Below are 19,302 nucleotides of genomic sequence, written 5' to 3' on the forward strand. Positions count from 1 at the left end.
CTTAGCAAGTCTGTGATACCTTTGCATCTATATCTCAGGATGAATGATAATATTACCATTAATTTTACAAAAATGTTAATATGTTGACAATTGTATGTTACTTTGAGGGTGTACTTTATCTGGATACAGATCAGATCTGTATAAAATACTCTTAGTAGGCAAGTTATTACAAATAAGGTGCTGTCTTTTTTTCTGTTAAGAGTGTCTGGTAAGATGCTCCTCATAAACATGAGGTAAATATAACTATATAAACTTTATGCACATCAGGTATAGTCCTCTAATATGTGCAAGGGTAAATTTAAAACAAAAAAACCTTCAAATTGCAAATGGGTGGTTACTGCTGCATTATCTGTCCTGTGCTCTAGTATTATTAGCTCAGTGAAAATGACTATAAATACATTTTCTTGTGCTAACTTAGGCCACTTCCAGATGAACCCAGGCACATAAAATGCAAATTAAAAGGATCAGACACACTACAGCTGGGGGAAGAGTTACAGGGTGAAATTGGTGAGTATTTGCATATTTCTCACTTCTTTGTAAAATACATTTCTATTTCCTTGTCAAGTGCAAGATCCTGAACTTGGGCCAGGGCAATCCCAAGCAGGCAAATTGGGCAGAGAATGGCTTGAGAGCAGTCCTGAGGAGTGTCAGTTGATGAAATACTTGACATGAGCCAGCAATGCATACTTGCAGCCCAGAACTCCAACTGTATCCTGGGATGCATCAAGAGAAGAGTGGCAAGCAGGGCAAGGGAGGTGATTCTGCCCCTCTACTCAGCTCTTGTGAGACCCCACCTGGAGTACTGTGTCGAGTTCCCCAGCAGAAGGACATAGAGCTGTTGGTGTGGGTCCAGAGGAGGGCCGTGATGACAATCAGAAGGCAGGAGCACCTTCTTTAAAGGGACAGACTGATAGAGTTGGGGCTCTTCAGCCTGGAGAAAAGAAGGCTTCTAGCATACTTCCAGTACTTGAATGGAGCCTACAGGAAAACTGGGGAGGGAATTTGTATAAGGACATGTAGCTACAGGATGAGGGGAAATCCTGGGAGGAATACAGGGCTGTTGTCTGTGTGTGTAGAGATAGGATTAGGAAAGCCAAGGTGCAGATGGAGCTGAACTTGGCAAAGGATGTGAAAGATAACAAGAAGGGGTTCTACAGGTACATAGGCAGGAGGAGACAGGTCAAGGAGAGTGTTTTCCCTCTGATGAAAGGTAATGGAGAGCTGGCTTCCTCAGACATAGGAAAAGCTGAGGTACTCAATGAGTACTTTGCCTCAGTCTTCACGGGTGGTCAGGCTTCCCGTGTCTGCCAGGACCATGAGGTGAGGGGATGGGGAGTGGTTTATGTCCCACTGTAACAATGGAACAAGTCCGAGATGTCCTCATGAAATAGAATATGAGTCCATGGGGCCAGATGACATCCATCCTAGGGTTCTGAAAGAGATGGCTGATGTGCTTGCTGAGCTACTCTCCATCATATTTGAAAAGCATGGCTGTCTGATGAAGTCCCTGGTGACTGGAAAAAGGGAAACATTACTCTCATTTTTAAGAATGGGAGAAAGGAGGACCTGGGGAATTACAGGCCAGTGATCTGCGTGGACTTCTGCAAAGCCTTTGACATGGTCCCTCACCACATCCTTCTCTCTAAATTGGAGAGACGTGGATTTGAAGGATGGACTGTTGGATGGATTGGGAGTTGGCTGGCTGACTGGCCGGATGCAAGCTGCGTCCCTCAGGGGTCAGTCTTGGGGCCGGTGCTCTTCAACATCTTAATCAATGGCATAGACAATGGCATTGAGTGCACCCTCAGGAAGTCTGTGGATGATACCAAGCTGAGTGGTGCAGGTGATACATTGGAAGGAAGGGAAGCCATCCAGAGGTACCTGAACAGGCTGGAGAAGTGGGCCCAGAAAATCTAATGAGGTTCAGTAAGGCTAATTGGGTTGGGGCAATCCCAGGTATTTATACAAACTGGAGGAAGATCTCCTTGAGAGAAGCCCTGTGGAGAAGGACTTGGGGGTCCTAGTGGGCGAGAAGCTGGACATGAGCTGGCAGTGTGTGCTTGCAGCCCGGAAGGCCAACTGTGTTCTGGGCTGCATTAGAAAAGGGGGTGACCAACGGGGAGAGGGATGGTGATTGTCCCCTCTACTCAGCTCTTGTGTGGCCCCATCTAGAGTACTGCATCCAGGCCTGGGTTCTCCTGTACGGGAAAGATGTGGAGCTTTTGGAGTGGGTTCAGAGGAGGGCCACTAAGATGATCAGAGGGTTGGAGCACCTCTCCTGTGAGGGAACTGGGATTGTTTAGCTTGAGAAGAGAAGCCTCTGGGGAGACCTCATTGCAGCCTTCCAGTACTTGAACAGAAGGGGGTGAATAACTGTTTACAAGGGCGGATAGAGACAGGACAAGAGGGAATGGTCTTAAACTGAGACAGGAGGTTTTAGTTAGGTATCAGGAGGAAGTTTTTCACACAGAGGATGGCAACACACTGGAACAGGTTGCCCGAGGAGGTTGTGGATATCCCATCCTTGGAGGCATTCAAAACCAGGCTGGATGTGGCTCTGGGCAGCCTTGTCTAGTGGCTGGTGACCCTGCACATAGCAGGGGGTTTGAAGCTAGATGATCATTGTGGTCCTTTTCAACCCATGCCATTCTATGATATGATTCTATGGTATGAAATGGCTGTAAACTGTAGTAGGGTAGATTTAGAGTAGATATTAGGAAGGAATTCTTTGTTGTGAGGGTGGTGATACACTGGAACAGGTTGCCCAGATTGGTTTTGGATGCCCCCTCCCTGGAAGCACTCAAGGCCAGGCTGGATGGGGCAGAGAGCAGCCTGGTCTTGTGTGTGGTGTCCCTGCCTGTATAGCAGGGGTGACTGGAACTAGATGATCATAAAAGTTCCTTCCAACCCAAGCCATTCTATGATTCTAAAATCTCAAAGGCTGAAACAGCAGTCAAATTTTTTCGAAGTCATGGCCTTCAAAATGAAGCATTTTAAAGTTAACAGCTTAGCCTAAGAGAGCTACTATGTTAAGGAATCAGTCTGATTGTTCAGTTTCTGAACATGACTGCTTCAGACTTTGTGGAGATTAAGAAATGTTTAGATGATTCAGTACTCGCTTTTTATTTTATTGTTTTTTCCTTTTATTTATTTTGGTATTTGTGTTGTTGGTGAAAAATTATTTGTATCTTTTTTCAGGTAGTTTGCAGTGCTTTAACTATTCTGAATGTGTTAGTTATTTCTAGTAAACATGAGACATTTTAAATACCTTCTAGAGATTAAAAGTTCTTATGGTATTTTAGGACATTAAAAGATTGTTTGGGCAAATACATTGAAGAACGTATCTCAGCAGGCTAAAAATTAATTTTCAGTTTTAAGATTTTTTTTTAACTTTATAGCAAGAAGCAATCTTAGTCAAAAAGGAAGTGGGAAGCACAAATATTTGTGAAACTTGAGTAGGTAGATTCATTTTTTTATACTGAACTTTGAGTGAGGAGACACTATCAGCATATATATGTCACTGGGCAACACTCAATATATTACAAGACAAGAAGCAATGGGCACCAACTGTGCAGGTGATGGAGCACTGGCACAGGCTGCCCAGAGACTGTGGGTTCTCCTCCTTGGACATCTTCAGAAGCCACCTGTCCATGGTCCTGGGTGCCCTGCTTTGAGTGGCTGACTAGAGCAGGGAGTGCTCACCTCAGTCATTCTATGAGTGTGTGATACTCATGTAAGTTTTCTATATATTATGTGCGTGTATTGTGTGCGTTCATATTCTGTATGTCGCATAATGTTTCATTAAAGCAGCTGCTGAAGTACACATCTTAGTTGTTTTAATAAATTATGGGTTTGTTTTTTTTTTCAGATATAATAATCACAGATCAGTATGGAAATCAGGTTCAAACAATGACATCTGCGTGTATAAGTTACCTAGGAGTTTCAGGACCTGGACTTGATAAATCAAATTTGCAAATAACTTGGCAGGTAAATAAGATGCTATGTATTTTATTTCTGTATGGGCTATGTGTGGTATATTCTCTTAACTCTTTCTGTCAGAATTACACCAAAATTTTGTAAAGATAGTGAAATTAGGTGCTAGGTGGTAAACATTTCAAAGATAATTATAAATTAATATGACCCCGTTCTAAGGAATACAGTGGCATCTGTCAAAAACCTTATTGCTATTGCAGCTGTACAACATGATGATCAAGGCACTGATTGAGTTAGAATTAGGTTTGCTTTTGTTTCTAGTCCATTGTTCTATAGCTTTTCTTCTTTATAGTCTTTTTCTTTTCTTTTTTTTTTTTTTTTTTGTGGTGTGATGATGTGGATTTTGTTGTTTTTGTATGGTTTTTTTTTTTTTGAATGGTGACTTAATAAGTTTTACAATTTTTTGAAGAATTAATGATGCTTTCTGCCATAGTTGAATTTAAAACGCATTCTATGTTTTTTAAAGTGCTAAATGTAACTAAATTATATGTAAATTTTGCATTGAAAAGCAGTGAGAAATGCCTAAGTTTGAAAATGATAATTTCTTACACAAGAAGTCCATTTAAATTAGAGTAGAACTTGCATTTAATTTTTAGTTAGAAACAGTAATAGTACCTACTATGCATAAATATTAAAATACAGTAGTAAAAAAGAATGAAACAACATACTTGCCTTCTGTTCTTAATAATTTTTTTTTTCTCAATAGGAAAGTACATTTACAATGAGACTCAAAGGTATTCGATTTAAACCTTGTGTACTTGGAAGCAAGGAACTGTGCTTTGCTTGGCGTGAATTTTCTGATTTTCTCAGAATAAATTTAACTGCAGGATCACCTGCTAAATTGCAAATTGTGGACTGGCCAGAGTTAGAAAAGGTAAGTCGAACAGTTTTTGTCTGAGAGGGGAAAAAACCAGAGGTGACTGGTCAGCAAGTCTTTTATTTACAGAGCTTTTGAAGCACAGGGTGCAAAGATGAAAGCAGATGAAGACACTGACTCCTTAATATGTTTCTTCTAAAAACTATCAGAATACAACAGCTTTAGAGATAATTTTTTTTTTATATTTTGTTCAGGACCATGTAACATGAGCAAAATTAATTATTTTGTAAGCCAATTGCATAAGCATGTTTTAAATGGGACAGTAAACACAAAAGATTTTTCATACAATAGCTAACTGAATACATTAGCTTTTAAAAGTAAACTTACTTTAGGGTGAACTAACTCATGCATCTGTTTATAACCCTGTGTTCCTTAATTATGTTTTAAATTATTTTTCTTGTCCCATTCACCTTTCTACACGTTTTTCTTTGCTTTGATGCAGCAGTTTTACTACAGGCTGGATCTACTGTTTGCCAAAGATACTGTCTTTATTGATAGAAATGGTTGAAAGAATGTCTATTTGTACTCTCTAGAAGGCTGTCAGAAGACAAAAAAGTTTTAGGCCATTTGTTCCTTCTATAAGTAGGAAACTGCCTAAACCTCTTGAGAAATGTCTTTCCTTTGAATTGTGTCAACATGAGCGACACGTTAAATTCAGTCAAATCATGCCTTTTATAATGACCAGATTGAAAATGGGAAAACTCTAGAAATAGCTTAAAAACTTCTACAATTCTGACATGATTTATCTGTTGTAGGAGGCAAATAGTACAGAGAAGGCATGCTATTGTTTTGGGTATTCCTGATATGCTATAAATGTCTAATATATATGAAACAGATTAGAATAATGCCTTTGTGTATTTTCCAGCCTGTTGCAGTGATTAATGGTAGAGAATTGCTGAAGCCCCTTGTTGTTCAACTGTGTGATCAGTGGGGAAATCCATCTCCTGAACCTAATGTCAAAGTCAGCCTTACAAAGAGTAGCAACCTAAAGGTAAGCATAGGTCTTACCTTATGAAATTTTGTTCACATTACATAGATTGGTGTTGTCTGCATTTTCTTCTTCATTGTTAAGATACTTTTGAAAAAAAAAAAAAAAGAATGTACTGTAAGGATGCAAAAGAATAATTCATCTCACATGAATGCAATTTCAGTACTATTACTATTTCAGATAGTAATTTCAATGTAAACAGCTCCCAGGGCAGATTCCTTGGCTCCCTTTTTTTATAAGAATCACAGATATAACAAAAGTCCTGTAGTCTGGCATCCAAGTGTAATTAGCATACTTTCTTAATCTTCTGCTCAACCTTTCTGCAAATTCTGTGTGCATTCCCCACCTTATCTGAGATGACTTGCTCAATAACAATAATGACATCTTCCAAAATGGTAACCAAATCATTTTTATCTGGTGGTTCTTCTGATTGTGGTTCCTTAATGTATTGTTGGTGGTCTGTACATAAACTAATCAGCTTGTCTGCTTCTCATTTGATTATCTGTGGGAAGAGCAGTATAAACCAATTTGAAAACAGTGAGAGTGCAGTACCTAACCCAGAGTTAAGCAGTTACTCTTTCTGTGAGTGTCAGGTGCCCTGCACACTGGTCTGTGCAAAGAAAGGAGTTTGATAGAATTCTTAATTCGTTAACATTTTCCCCAGTTCGGTTATACTATTACTCATTTTTATTGTTTTTCCTAATTATATTGTTTATTATTATTATTCAGGACACTTCTTTACATCTTGAAGGTTTTTATTCTGTCTCTTACCATAGAAGCTTGGCTCATAGTTTAGAAGGTTTTTTTTATCTTGCCTCCCCCAGCCCCCCGTTGCCTTTGTGAAGGCAGCTTCTGCTCTGCAGAGCTTCTGGTTCCATTTTTCTTGGTAGGACATACAAACTTGACAGGAATACACTGTGGTTAGAGTGCCTAGTCAAAGAGACTTTGTGGTGGTATGCTGTATTTTCAAGCATGCCTTCTTCTAAAGAAGACTGGCAACATGCCTTAGAAAATATGCTTGCCCTTCATCCACATTTCTTGAGTTCAACAACAGTGATATGATTTCTGAGTGATACCGTCATACGTCAGTGGAGCAACTAGCTGCATATTTGATAAACAGACATACAGTCAGTATTCATGATTATCTGGTTATTTTATTGCCTTTAGAGAGCCACAGAATCGTAGGGGTTGGATGGGACCTCTGGGAATCATAAAATGCAATGCCCCTGCTAAAGCAGGTGCTCTACGGAAGGTTGCAGGAGAGCTGTCTTGCCTTGGAATTTCAGATAGTGTGTATGCAGTCTCCCAAAGGTTATGAGAAGCTTCTGAGAACTGAAATTCTCAGATAAGCTGTCCTCTTACATTTCACGACTTAGAGGATAAGTCTTCTGAACTTGGTAATCTGTGGTTGCAGCATGTATTTTTTGTACTTCATTCTCTATGCTGTGGATCCAAAACTAAATGAGTATGGCTCAGCAGTAAAATCCCCAAACTCCTACATGCAACCCAAAAGTGAAAATGCACAAAGCACTAGTTTCTGTGAAGTACAGTAGCATCAAATAAAAAATGATTTGACTAAACTGAATATAGTCTTCAGAAGAGGATATTTTCAGACAGTTTTCTTAGCATTTCTGAAAAATGAAAATATCTTTACAATGCTACTTTCCATTTGAACCGTTAAGCACTCATTTTTTGCCATTCCCCTTCTGTGATTACATGGTAAGATAAATTAATGCTTTCATAGCTGATCCAATATCAATCAACTCTTTTTTTTTTTTTTTTCTTAAAGTAGTTTCATTCATGTAAATTACTGGTGTGAGATTTGGGAAAGAAAGTGATTTTGCAAAAGGATTGCCTACCTCAACAATTCCAAATGCTCTTTTTTTTTTTTTTTGTGCAAGACTAGACATTTAGTCTTCCAAAGTTTATGCTGAAATAGAAAAAGGAAGGCCGTTTAATGCCAAATACTATTCAACAGCAAACTTTTGCATGACTTTGTTGTGTTGTGTCATCAGTGTAAAAAATTGATTTCCCTCTTTAGAGAGGAATTCATTACACAAGAACTCAGAGTGTGTCCATGGCTTCCTATGCTGCCCTCTAAACTTTAAAGCTACTATCTGAGGTTCTTCTGATACATTGACAAGGTATTTCTTAGGTAAGGCTAAGACAGTGTACATGCCCATTTTCAGAGGAAATATCTTCTCTGTATTTTTAAGAGTGTGTTAGTAGTCTCTAAAATTTACCACCTGTTTCTCTGAGAGGATAGATTCTAAATCTAAGATCCTGGCATCCATAGTTTAAAATTTCTCAGGTTCATAAGGGAAGTGTAGCGATAGCTTCTCTGCTGTCTAATTTGCAAGGACGAGTATGATTTAGTGGTCAATCATAAGATTTCACGTTCAGTGCCAGGGAGTGAGTGTGACAAAGACTGTTAGCATGCAGAACGTGCACCTTGAAGAACACCAGTGTGTAGTGGGAAGTTAATTTATAATCTTGAGGTTCAGCCAGAATTCCTTTAAGTGAGGAGCAGAATTTCGGTCGACTTCAAAGAAAGTAGAGCCAAACCTGATTAAAGTACTAGGTAAACAGGAAATGTGTAAGGCATTTCTGTTGTTACGCTAGAACAGTGACAGGAAGTTTCTTATTAGCATTTGGCTAAATACCATTTCTTTTGATGCAGAGATTTGCTTTTATTTGCCATTGAATATTGATTAGTGAGGTACAGTAATTAATCACTTATAACTCTTTCCTCTAAGTTATTTAGCAATCTTACTTCTTTTGACAGAATGGGGGAAAAGGGAAGGTAGACACAGATGCTTTTGTTGTTTGTACTGAGGTTTAATCATTCTTTAATTTTTGCTACCCAGGAACATCTGCGCGGACTGGAAAAACACTGAAAGGGAATAAACAATTCATAGAAGGTTTTAGAATCTGGAAACATATTAATATGTTTTATGGATATCATGATGGTATCAGTAGCAGTTAAAGAAATAACATCTATTAAATATTTAAACCTGTTAATGAACAAAGATATCCTAGTTCAGGTCAAGTGAATGTCTTCAAAAACTAGCAGAGAAAATTCTGAAGCATCCTAATATCATATTCACAATAGTGTATCTTCCTTAATTTAGAGTCCAAAAAATTCAAAGTAACTATTACTCAAGTGGGAAGACAGTATGTAGGCAAATGAGGTATACACTTTATTCTAAGACTTTGATACTACTTCTGTGTCATTGAAAGAATAAAAAATATTTTTTTTGACAGATTGTTCCTTCAAACCAGCAACATAAAACAGATGACAATGGTAGGGCTAACCTGGGAGTTATTAGTATTCATGCACCTAGGTAAGTAGTGAAAATTATGTGGAAAAATTGAATTCTGAAATGTCGCTTGCTAGATATATTTAAGCTGCGCATTTCATAACTTATCTACCAGGAAATTGTCTAGAGATAAGGTCAAACATTTATTATTTAGATGCCGGTGGAAAGCCACATAGTGAGCTTTTAGAAATTAAATGCTTAACTAAGTAGAAATGGCTTCTTTCTTCTTCTGAGAAGCTGCTGCTCTAATTTTCTGAAGTTTTCTCATCATGGTAAAACACAGCTTATCGTTGCCAGGCTGTACCTAGTGTATGTGTAAGTCATTTAAAACATTTGAAGTTTACAGCCTTTAAGTGTCCAGAAAAAAACATCGTTTAAAATAGGAACACGTTTTAGGAGTCCTGAAACTCCACTTCTTCAAGGTGATAATCAGTGTTTAACGGGTTAGGTAAATTATCCAAAAGAATTCTAGTGAGGAAAAACAGAACGAAAACCAAACTTTATTTCTACTGCAAATAAGAAAATAGGAAGTCTCATTTCCTGCAGATCTGTGTCCTGTATCTCCTGCTTCTTCATATCAGTCTGTCTGGATCCACTTTACACTCATGTGTCCTGTCTGACTTTTCAAATTCATTATTTCTTTATTCTCCTGGTGCTTACAGTTCTGCTACCTGTATCCCTGAGATTTGCTTGATAACACTAGAGTTTTTTCCTGCATTTTACTGTTTTGTCTTGCTGCTTAAGCATGATTCAACACAAGCTAATAGCTAGTTTGGGGTTTGTGTAATTTTTATTTTATTTTATTTTGAGTGGTTAGTAAACCAATGTACTGAACAGAAAGGTTATTTCTCACATAAAGAAGAAAATGACTAGGGACTCTTTCTTCTAGCACTTTCCATTTTCTAGAAAGCTGTAAGAGATCGATTTGTATTCTGTATTTCCATTTCTTCAGTTGTAGTAATTCAGCTTTTTTTACACATTCCTTCTGGCCATTTAAGATTTTGGTCTCTCTTCTAACTTTTGGATCAACTGGCCAGTCTTAACAGGAGCAACCTAAACTTTGCTTTCTTAGGAAAATGAATTGAAAGCTTCTTTTTATATATATATATTTGTTTCCTTTTTCTTAGTGAATGCTCAAAAACAGGAATTTGTAGGCATAGAATATCCCACATTGGAAAGGCCCCATAAGGACCATCAAGTCCAGCTCTAAACAAAAGACCACCCAAAAGTCATATTATATGACTGAGAGAGTTGTCCAGATGTTTCATGAATTCTGTCAAACTTAGTGCAGTGACCACTTCCCTGGGGAGGCATGCTTTTATGAGACACAGATCTAGATATTTTTGAGTAATGATAGACCATATTTCCATTTTAAAAAATCTAAAAGATTTTAGGATTCTTTTCTGACTGACAGGAACCAAGACCTACAAGTTAATATAGTGCCTACTGTAGCAAGGTCTTATGGGTATCACGGGAAAGAGAAAAACTGATTAAAAGTTGGTAATGCTTAGCTCCTAAGAACTTTACTTATAAGACTGGATTGGCTTTAGGTAGCTTAGAAGCTAGGACTAAGTGCTTTTAATATTTTTGCATTCATACGTATGGGAGTTCATAAAAAACAATATTACAGACTGTGTTTGTAATGTTCACAATTTGGTGGATGGTAAACTAGTTATCAGTATATTACTGGCTGTTACAAGCCAGTGTGTTCAGTGGCAGCACCCTACCTTTTTAGCATAATCAAAACTGGCTGGGGAGTACAACCAGCATGCAGTTATTATATAGCAGTGTAGTCACTATGTGCTAGCAGTCCTAGATATGTGTTTAACACATTCTCCCTTTGGGAACTGTCAAAGCAGATTGTTCCTTTGGCAGCATTTTAATTAGTTATGCTTGCTTTCTACCATACTGTCTTTTGCAACTTACAGCTGCTGCAGTTGCTAGTTTCTTGCAGATAGACAATGAAAGGATCAAGCTAATTAAATTTAATAAGCTACTATCTCAAAGATATCTTAAAACTACGATTTTTCTTCTTTCGTATGTTTCTAATTTCACCTTAACACTTCTGTTTTTTTCTCCCCTTTACTACTGCTATCTTGAAATTCTTTTATGATTTTGTTTCTTCAGCTTTCATGTACATGGTTCAGATTTGAGATATGTTGATAGTTATCTTTTTGAAAGAGATTTTATAACAGTTTTTATGATTTCTTTATATTTCAGGGGAGAACACACTTTACAGCTTAGAGCTTCATACAACAAGATTGCATTAGATTGTCCTGTTATTACACTAAATGTCCTTCCTGATCCTGACAAGCCCATCCACGTGAATGTTAAATATGACAAAAATGCTTCTTTTCCAGCAGGAGGCACCTTTCCTGGTAAGTATAAGGATTCTTTGATAGAAACCAGTCTTCTGAGGAGATCGGGTCTCTAGCTACCAGTATTTTTCCATGTAAGCAGATATTAGTATACTGATTCTGCTCATTCTTAAGGTATTCGTATTTGCAATTTTACAAATAAACCCAGGACTTCCTTTCCACACAGTTAAAGGAACAGAAGACTAACTTAGCTGCTTTCACGAGACAGCTAAAGAATGAGAAGCATGTGAATGAACATAACTGTCATACTTCTTCACGTCTTCCATTGTTACAGTGCAAATGGAAGCTAACTTGAAAGAGGCTTTCACTTTGCAGACAACTTGGAAGAGTGCTTTTTCAAACATCAAGGTTACAGTACTTGAGGATTTAAGAGAGGACTAACTAATACATCTTTTTCAAATGTAGTATAAGTCAACCAGGGGGGAGGAAGACAAGTAGACAACTTCTACAGGTGTTAAAATCATAAATGTGATATTACATTTTGATTATTTAGTTAGTTATAAAATTCCTTATTAGCAGTCTCGTATTTAATAAGCATCCCAATTACTGGATTTACTGGTGAACTCAGGTGCACCTGTAATCGTGCTCAAATTTTTTGTACACATCAAAGCACAATTCTTCCTTGATGTGCAATATTCAGCTGTTTGAACAGTACAGCTTCAGTTATATGCTTGAAAGCTATCTGTAGCTGTAGTGTCAAAGTATTCAATTAGCATTTACAACTAGAATGGTTGCCTTTTTCTATCTTACACTGCTTTTCTTTCAGACCACTTAAGTTTCTGTGGAGTTTATAGGAAAAACTAAATTATTTGAGTTGGGATTTAAAAAGGACGATATTTTGACTGTAGAATCAGTCAGTAGAAAATGGAGGAGTGAAGTATGTCTGTATATCCTACTACTAAGTATATCATCCTAGTTGTAAGAAATAGCCAAACTGATTAAGGTTCTTATCCTGAGTAGATAGGGGAGAATGGTAGCAGTTTGTGCCTTTTTATTCAGTAGTTCAGTGCCTAAAGCACTTTTGAAAGAAGAGGGAAACATGAATTTCCAGTCCTTGAAGAAAGAAATCAACTACTTAACCAGATGGTGACTGTTCTTTTGTAAGAGCAAGATGCAACCTGGCTTGCTTTTGTTAAGAATGATAACCTGGGTAAGCCAGACTTAAATTCAGTGGTGTTTTTTAAGAACTTATTGTTGTTTTGTTGTTGTTTTATTCCTAAGTAAGGATTGTTATCTAATATAATTGCAGGATGAGGAACAGACTGATTTCCATGCTGTTTTTCAGTTTTTTTGTTGCACGGGTTTCATTGAAATGTGGGTTTTTCCCCTAGGTAGTCGCAAGATCAAGAAACTGATTTGTTTGGTCATTTTCAGTTTCAATAAAAATAATTGTAAATAATTGTCTTTTTTCATTCTGCAGATTTTATAGTTAGTGTTCTTTCTGAAGATGACAATATTATCAAAAATATTAATCCAGCACGTATTTCTATGAAAATGTGGAAAGGACAGGGCAGTGGAACTAGGATACCCACTGATGTAAGTCATCAAAATGTTTTCAAAATGGATAGTAAAATGTTAACGTAGGACAAAGATTTATATAGTGGAAATTTTCACATATTTGACTTAGATCAATATCTTGTTCTAGATTTTAAATAACATTTATCACTCATATTTGTTTGACAATCTGCTGTGTTACAAGTTGTCACACTATTCAAATACTACGTAGTAATATAGTAAGTGTAGAAGTGCTTCTACTCTCCAGAAGCTGAATAGCAGGGGGCATATTTAAAAGTTGAGACCCTAAGACTGCACAGAAGAGTCCCAGGACTAGGAATATGAAAGTAACACTAAATTATAGATAGTCTCGTTGAATACTGTGCTATCAGTACTATGGTGTTCCAAAAAAAACAAATGCTTTATGTTTTGCTGTGTTGGCCCATGACATCAGAGGCAGATGTTGGTGGTATGGCAGAAGGTGCTGAACTTTCCCACCATTATTCCATTGCATTTTATTGCTGTGCAACAAATGGTAACAGAGGGGCAGTCATGGAATGTAATTGAATTCCTCTACACAGAGTAAATTGCATCGATGGTCATTCATCGACACTTACTGAACATTTACAGAGACCAAACAGTGAATGTGTGTACAGAGAGGTGGTGGGTGGTGCATTTCAGCAGTGGCAACAGTGATAATGGGTCATCTCCTCTGGTGCAGACTTTTATGAGCTTAGCATGCAGGCTCGTGTTCATGGCTGGCAAAAACACTGTTGAAGAATCATGTATTGTAGCTGAGAGTTTGCTCCATCAGAGTTACAGTGTTCTTTATGTCTGTTGTACTTTCAGTGGAAATATATAGGAGGTATTATTTTCTGAGTGACCTACCTTCAACTCATAAAGACTTGACAGCATATTACTAGCAAAGTACTTTCAAGTATGTAATGCTGTTTTTTTAATTTATTTTTGCATCCTTTCAGGTTACAACATTTAGCTGTATTAAAGTGAATGATGACAAAGAAGATGGCTTCTTTTACTTCAGGTATAGCAGTACTTAATTTGTAATTTCTGATGCAGCTATTGTGTGTAGTTTTTGATAATAACAATCTGTTAAAGATTCAGTGTAATGCAGTGCTATGAAATGTATTAGCATGTTGTGATGAGTATGAGAATTGTATTCTTCCCAAGATATATTTGACACTTGTTTTAATCTGAGGAGAAGGAAAGAGTCTAAGGTAATATATTACATGAGATATGCTAGCAGAGCAAGAAGTGTAGTAACGTTCTTTAATTCTCTTCAGCATAATGTTCGACTGCTTTAGAATTGCATGTTAGACAAAACAGATTGAACTCTGATTAAGTGCATTCTGTAGCTGTTAGTCTTGAGCCATGAATTTGCTCTTGTTAGCTTAGTGGTCTTTCAGTCAGAGATAGCATCTTAGATGACAGGCAGTAGAACTTAGAGTTTATGTTAATGTTGATGTCTGCTTGCTACATTCCTTATACTCTATTCCTTATATTCTATGTCTGGCGGGCATGCTATTGGATAGGATAAGTTGAATAGTTGTAGTCTTGGCTGTTGCTTCAAGCTATTGTCTCCAGATTTTAGACTTCCCTTCTGTTTTTAGAATGCAGACTTTAGGATCACCTGAATGCAGCAAATACCAGTTCTGCACAGTTGATCCTGGTTCCTCCATCAGAACAGCAGAGGAACTTTGTTTTCCTGGGAAGCAGTTAGATGAGGCTCAAATCCAGAGTTCTGGCTCATCTTGATACACAGTGTAAATTTATCACCATTTGCATTTCCTTTGTTATATCCAGCCAAGAGTCTACTATTTGGGAAAGCAATAGATGTAATATATTTGTAAGTGAAGATTTCCATATAGGAGATTACAACTAACTCAAAAAACCACAGAACATCTCAATAGGAGTTGTAGCTATTTAGACATGGCATTTGATATTTTTACTAAGATATTGATCTTTAAGATAAAGACATTCAGGATTCCACAGCCTTTTAAGGCTGTGTTTGATAGTTGTGTCAAAAGAAGATTGCAGAATAAGGGTGCAGTTTTGGCTAGTAGAAAGTTACAAAATTAACTTCTCCAGAAACTAAGGATTGATGCAGATTTCTACTAAGTATAAGAAAGTATAAGATGCATTTCTATTACATTGCTTATTCTGTGGAACACTAAGTAATGGATGTAGCTAAAACATAAGAAACCACTAGAACATTACTAAAACAAGACACGTTGTGTAACATATTTGTGCCTTCATGAAAAGTACGAGCATATTCACCTACATAGTGTTTCTCACAGGAGACATACATTATAAGTGAATGCAATAGAAATAAGCTTGCATAGATTTGAATTTGGAATTACAAAAATCTTGCCATCGCTCTGTTATTTCCTAGTTGGCTACAAATGTCTAAAAGTAAAATTCTTTTCTGAAAGATTTGAGAGAACTAACAGTTGGTAGAGACTTCTCATTAAGCAGTACCTTTAGGAAAGTGTACATTACTCATTGATGTAATCAGTGAGTGTAGACATCACTGTCTACCACCTGATTTCTCTCTTGTTTTCATGTCCTTGGCATAGTCACTGATGGTTATCATCTAATGCTAGATTAGTTATGTGGATGCTCCTAATGCATTTCTAAATTTCTTTTTTTCTAAATATTATGTCTGGTTAGAAGTTTTTCAGCCACACCAAGATCCATAGCAGATTGTTCACAACTCAGTAGTGCAGTTAATGCATCCTGATGAGGCAGATGCTACTTTAAAACTTTAACCTGGATAAAATGTAGAAAGGAAAGTAGAACTGTGCTTCTTCTATACTTCTTCTATATATGTACAAAAAAGCCATACCCCAATTTACAGATAGATAAAACATTGAGATTATTTATTTATTTTAGATTAACTATTTCTGGGAATCTTGCACTGTATTCTTCAAAAAAATTCAGAGGAATCAAATTGCTTGCTGTTACTTACAAAACAGATGAAATGTATGCTAAAGGCAAGAATCGTATGAGCCAATTCAAGATTGTCACAAGTTATAATCTCAGAATATTGTCTGACTCTGGGTTAGAAAGTGTTTGTTTTTCCTCAAAGGTTTATAAGTCACTACTTAAGTATCCATTGTGTTCATTGGAAGACTGCAGCTGTCATCCAAATAGTATGTGGCATTCCTTGCTGCGTGAAGTTGTGTTTCTATGCACAGAAATGCAGGCATCTGTCTTTCCTTTGTATTTTGATGTTAGGGATTCTCTCTCAATATGCTCAACCTTGGCCATTGACGGTGACCCAACTTTGTATGGTTTCTGAGTAGCAGAAAGAATCATCTACTCAGATATTGTGTAAACTCAAGCCAAATGATTGAACTTTGAGAGAACTTGTGGTAGATCTAAATATCTCTCCATTCCATTCCAGTAGCTTTTTGAGAATTTGCTGGATTCATTGTGGGAACAGAATAGACTACTGGATGCCTACCTGTGCAACCTGGTCTAGGGAGTCTGCTTTAGCAGGGCAGTTGGACTCGATGATCTCTAGAGATCCCTTCCAACCCCTACAATTCTGTGATTCTCTGACTTCTCAATAACGGGGCCACAACAAACATCCTGTCAATTGCTATGGGCAAACTTGGAGGCAACTTTCCTCATTCAATTTTCCAAAAAACTTATACTAGAAGAGTTCTTGAGAAATTTCTGTGGCTTTCTTGTTGAAGGTTGTTACAGATTATTACATATGTCGTGCCTCAACAGAATTCTACCCAGTTAAGAGGACTGCTCAAAATTTGAATTTCTTGCATACTTATTTACTTGTCACTTCAACTTCTGTTTGTTTTGTCTTTTGATTACTTTAGGGATAAAGTGATTCCAGAGAGAGTGGGCACTTACAGTATCCAGTTCACTTTTGCAATGGATAAGACAAACATGCTCAGCAGTGACCAGGTTTGAAAGTGTAATTAATTACATGTAACCAAGAACATGTAATAGAGAACCATCAAATACTATGATACTGTGCAAAAAGTTACAGCTCTGTAATTAAGCAGAAATTTGGGAGAGTAACAGAACTTCATAATTTGTAACCTAGTAGAACTACTTCATGATTATCCTAAATTTGCTTCAAGACTGTCAGTATATTTCATATGCACTTGTTTCAGTATATTTTGAGCAACTGTGTGTAGGTGGACTGTCATGAATTCCATCAGACCTCATTTTGGTTTGTTTTACTTTATTCCTCTTCCTTTTCTGATAGATTATAGTTGAAGTTGTACCCAATGACCCAGTACGCTTGTTACCTGATTCTTTACCAGCTACTCCAGCAGTTTCCAATGTTCGGACAATCACTAGCCGTACACTGGTCAAGGACTTATGCCTCCACGTAATGGTAACTATACTTTTGTACAAAATCATCATTAGAGAAATGGATAAAAATGAGTTGTGTTTTGCTGTAAGGCATTGCTACTGTCTTCTGTTTTAATAAATATGGCTAAAGCCATTAAATGTTTATTTTAAATCTAGAATCACTGATGTTGCAAGAGATTTTTTAAGATCTTCTAGATCAACCATCAACTCATCACCACCATGCCCAGTAAACCATGTCCCTAATTGCCACATCTATGTGTTGAAAACAAACCTAAAAATAGCCTTCAAAAACGTAAAGTGTATTAAGATTCATAAACTGAGAAGGGTTGTTGTTGTTGGGTTGGTTTTTGTTTGTTTTTGCCTCAGTCTTCACTGGCAAGTCTCTTAAGTCCCTTAACCTCAAGGCAGGGACTGAGAAATTCCACTGTGAGCATTGGATTCAAGACCTTTGGATGAGCCTAAATATACTTAAGTCTGAGGGACCCTCTGAGAAGCATTCCAGGATCCTGAGGGAGCTGACTGGTGGAGCTGCCAAATCACTGTCATTGAAAAGTATGCTATTTGGGTGAAGTCTCTAATGGCTGGTTAAAGGGAAAAATCTCTCCCATATTTTTAGAAGAGTAGAAAGACAGACCCCAGAAACTAGTCAGTCTCACCTCTATGCCTGTGAAAATCTTAGAATGGATCCTCTCTGAAGCTGTGTATGGCAGACAGGGAGATGATTTGATATGTATTTATTTGATATTTTAAATACCGTGGCTTCACAAAGTACAAATTGCACCTGACCAGTCTGGTGGCCGTTGATGGAAGGACTAAATCAGTGAACATTAGAAAAGCAACTGATATAATCTGCCTGGAATTCTGTAAGGCTTTTGGCATAGTCCCTCACATCCTTATCTCTAAACTGGGGAGGGAGGGATTTGGAAGGTGAACTATTCAGTGGATAAGAAATTGGCTGAATGGCTGCATCCAAAGAGTTGTGGTTGAAAGGCTCAATGTTCAGGTGGAAATCAGTAAGAGTGGTGTCCCTCAGGGGTCCATACTTGGACTAGTAGTGTTTATTATCTTTAATAATGACACAGAGCGATTGAGTGCACCCTCAGCAACTTTGTTGATGACACCAAGCTAAGTGGTGCAATTGATATTTCAGAGGGAAGGGATTCCATCCAAAGGAACCTTGACAGCCTTGAGGAAATGGGCATTTGCGAACCTCATGAAGTTCAGCAAGGCCAAGTGCAAGGTCCTTTATCTGAGTTGGAGAGATCCCAAACACCAGTACAGACTGGGGACCAGTAGATTGAGAGCAGCCCTGCAGAGGAGGACTTGGGGTTACTGATGGATGAAAAGTTGAGTTGTCAGTGCACACTTGCAGCACAGAAAGCTAATCATAACCAAGACTGCATCAAAAAAGTTTGGCTAGCAGATTGAGGACTCCGGTTCTCCCCTCCTGCCCTTCTCTCATGAGTACTGTGTTCAGCACTGGGACCCTAAACATAAGAAAATGGTCTTATTAGAGTGAGTACAGAGGAAGGCTACACCAGTTTGGGGTGGAACACTTCTACAAGGAAATTATGGAAGAAAGAAGACTGGGGAGACATTACTATTGCTTTCCAGTATTTTGAGCTGGGGGGGGCTTCTAAGAAGGATAAAGTGAGACTCTCTTCCAAGTGCGTGTAATGATAGGAGAATGGGTAGTGGCTTTAAACTAAAAGAGAGGAAGTTTTACATAAAAGGAAGAAATTATTCACTATATGTGTTGTGAGGCACTGCAAAGGGTTCCCAGAGAAGTTGGGCATACCCCATCCCTTAAAGTGTTGAAGGTCAGGTTGGATAGGATTTTGGGCAACCTGATGTAGTGGAAGCTATTCCTGACCATGGCAGGAAGATTGG

At 37.7% G+C, this 19,302-nt stretch overlaps 1 protein-coding gene across 2 annotated transcripts in view; it reads left to right on the forward strand.

The window, feature by feature from the left end:
- Positions 1 to 19,302, forward strand: part of SMCHD1 (structural maintenance of chromosomes flexible hinge domain containing 1) — a 74,066-nt gene that overhangs the window by 39,969 nt on the left and 14,795 nt on the right. For both annotated transcript variants that reach the window (XM_065753178.1, XM_065753179.1), the window contains exons 27-36: positions 419 to 507; positions 3,869 to 3,987; positions 4,700 to 4,867; positions 5,736 to 5,861; positions 9,123 to 9,202; positions 11,399 to 11,556; positions 12,977 to 13,092; positions 14,031 to 14,092; positions 16,908 to 16,995; positions 17,303 to 17,434. In XM_065753178.1, coding sequence (XP_065609250.1) covers positions 419 to 507; positions 3,869 to 3,987; positions 4,700 to 4,867; positions 5,736 to 5,861; positions 9,123 to 9,202; positions 11,399 to 11,556; positions 12,977 to 13,092; positions 14,031 to 14,092; positions 16,908 to 16,995; positions 17,303 to 17,434 — 1,138 coding nt within the window. The remainder of the gene's footprint in view (positions 1 to 418; positions 508 to 3,868; positions 3,988 to 4,699; positions 4,868 to 5,735; positions 5,862 to 9,122; positions 9,203 to 11,398; positions 11,557 to 12,976; positions 13,093 to 14,030; positions 14,093 to 16,907; positions 16,996 to 17,302; positions 17,435 to 19,302) is intronic.

The sequence above is a fragment of the Cyrtonyx montezumae genome, unplaced genomic scaffold (assembly GCF_038088225.1).
Source record: "Cyrtonyx montezumae isolate F1298 unplaced genomic scaffold, pur_monq_1.0 scaffold_8, whole genome shotgun sequence".
NCBI lineage: Eukaryota > Metazoa > Chordata > Aves > Galliformes > Odontophoridae > Cyrtonyx > Cyrtonyx montezumae.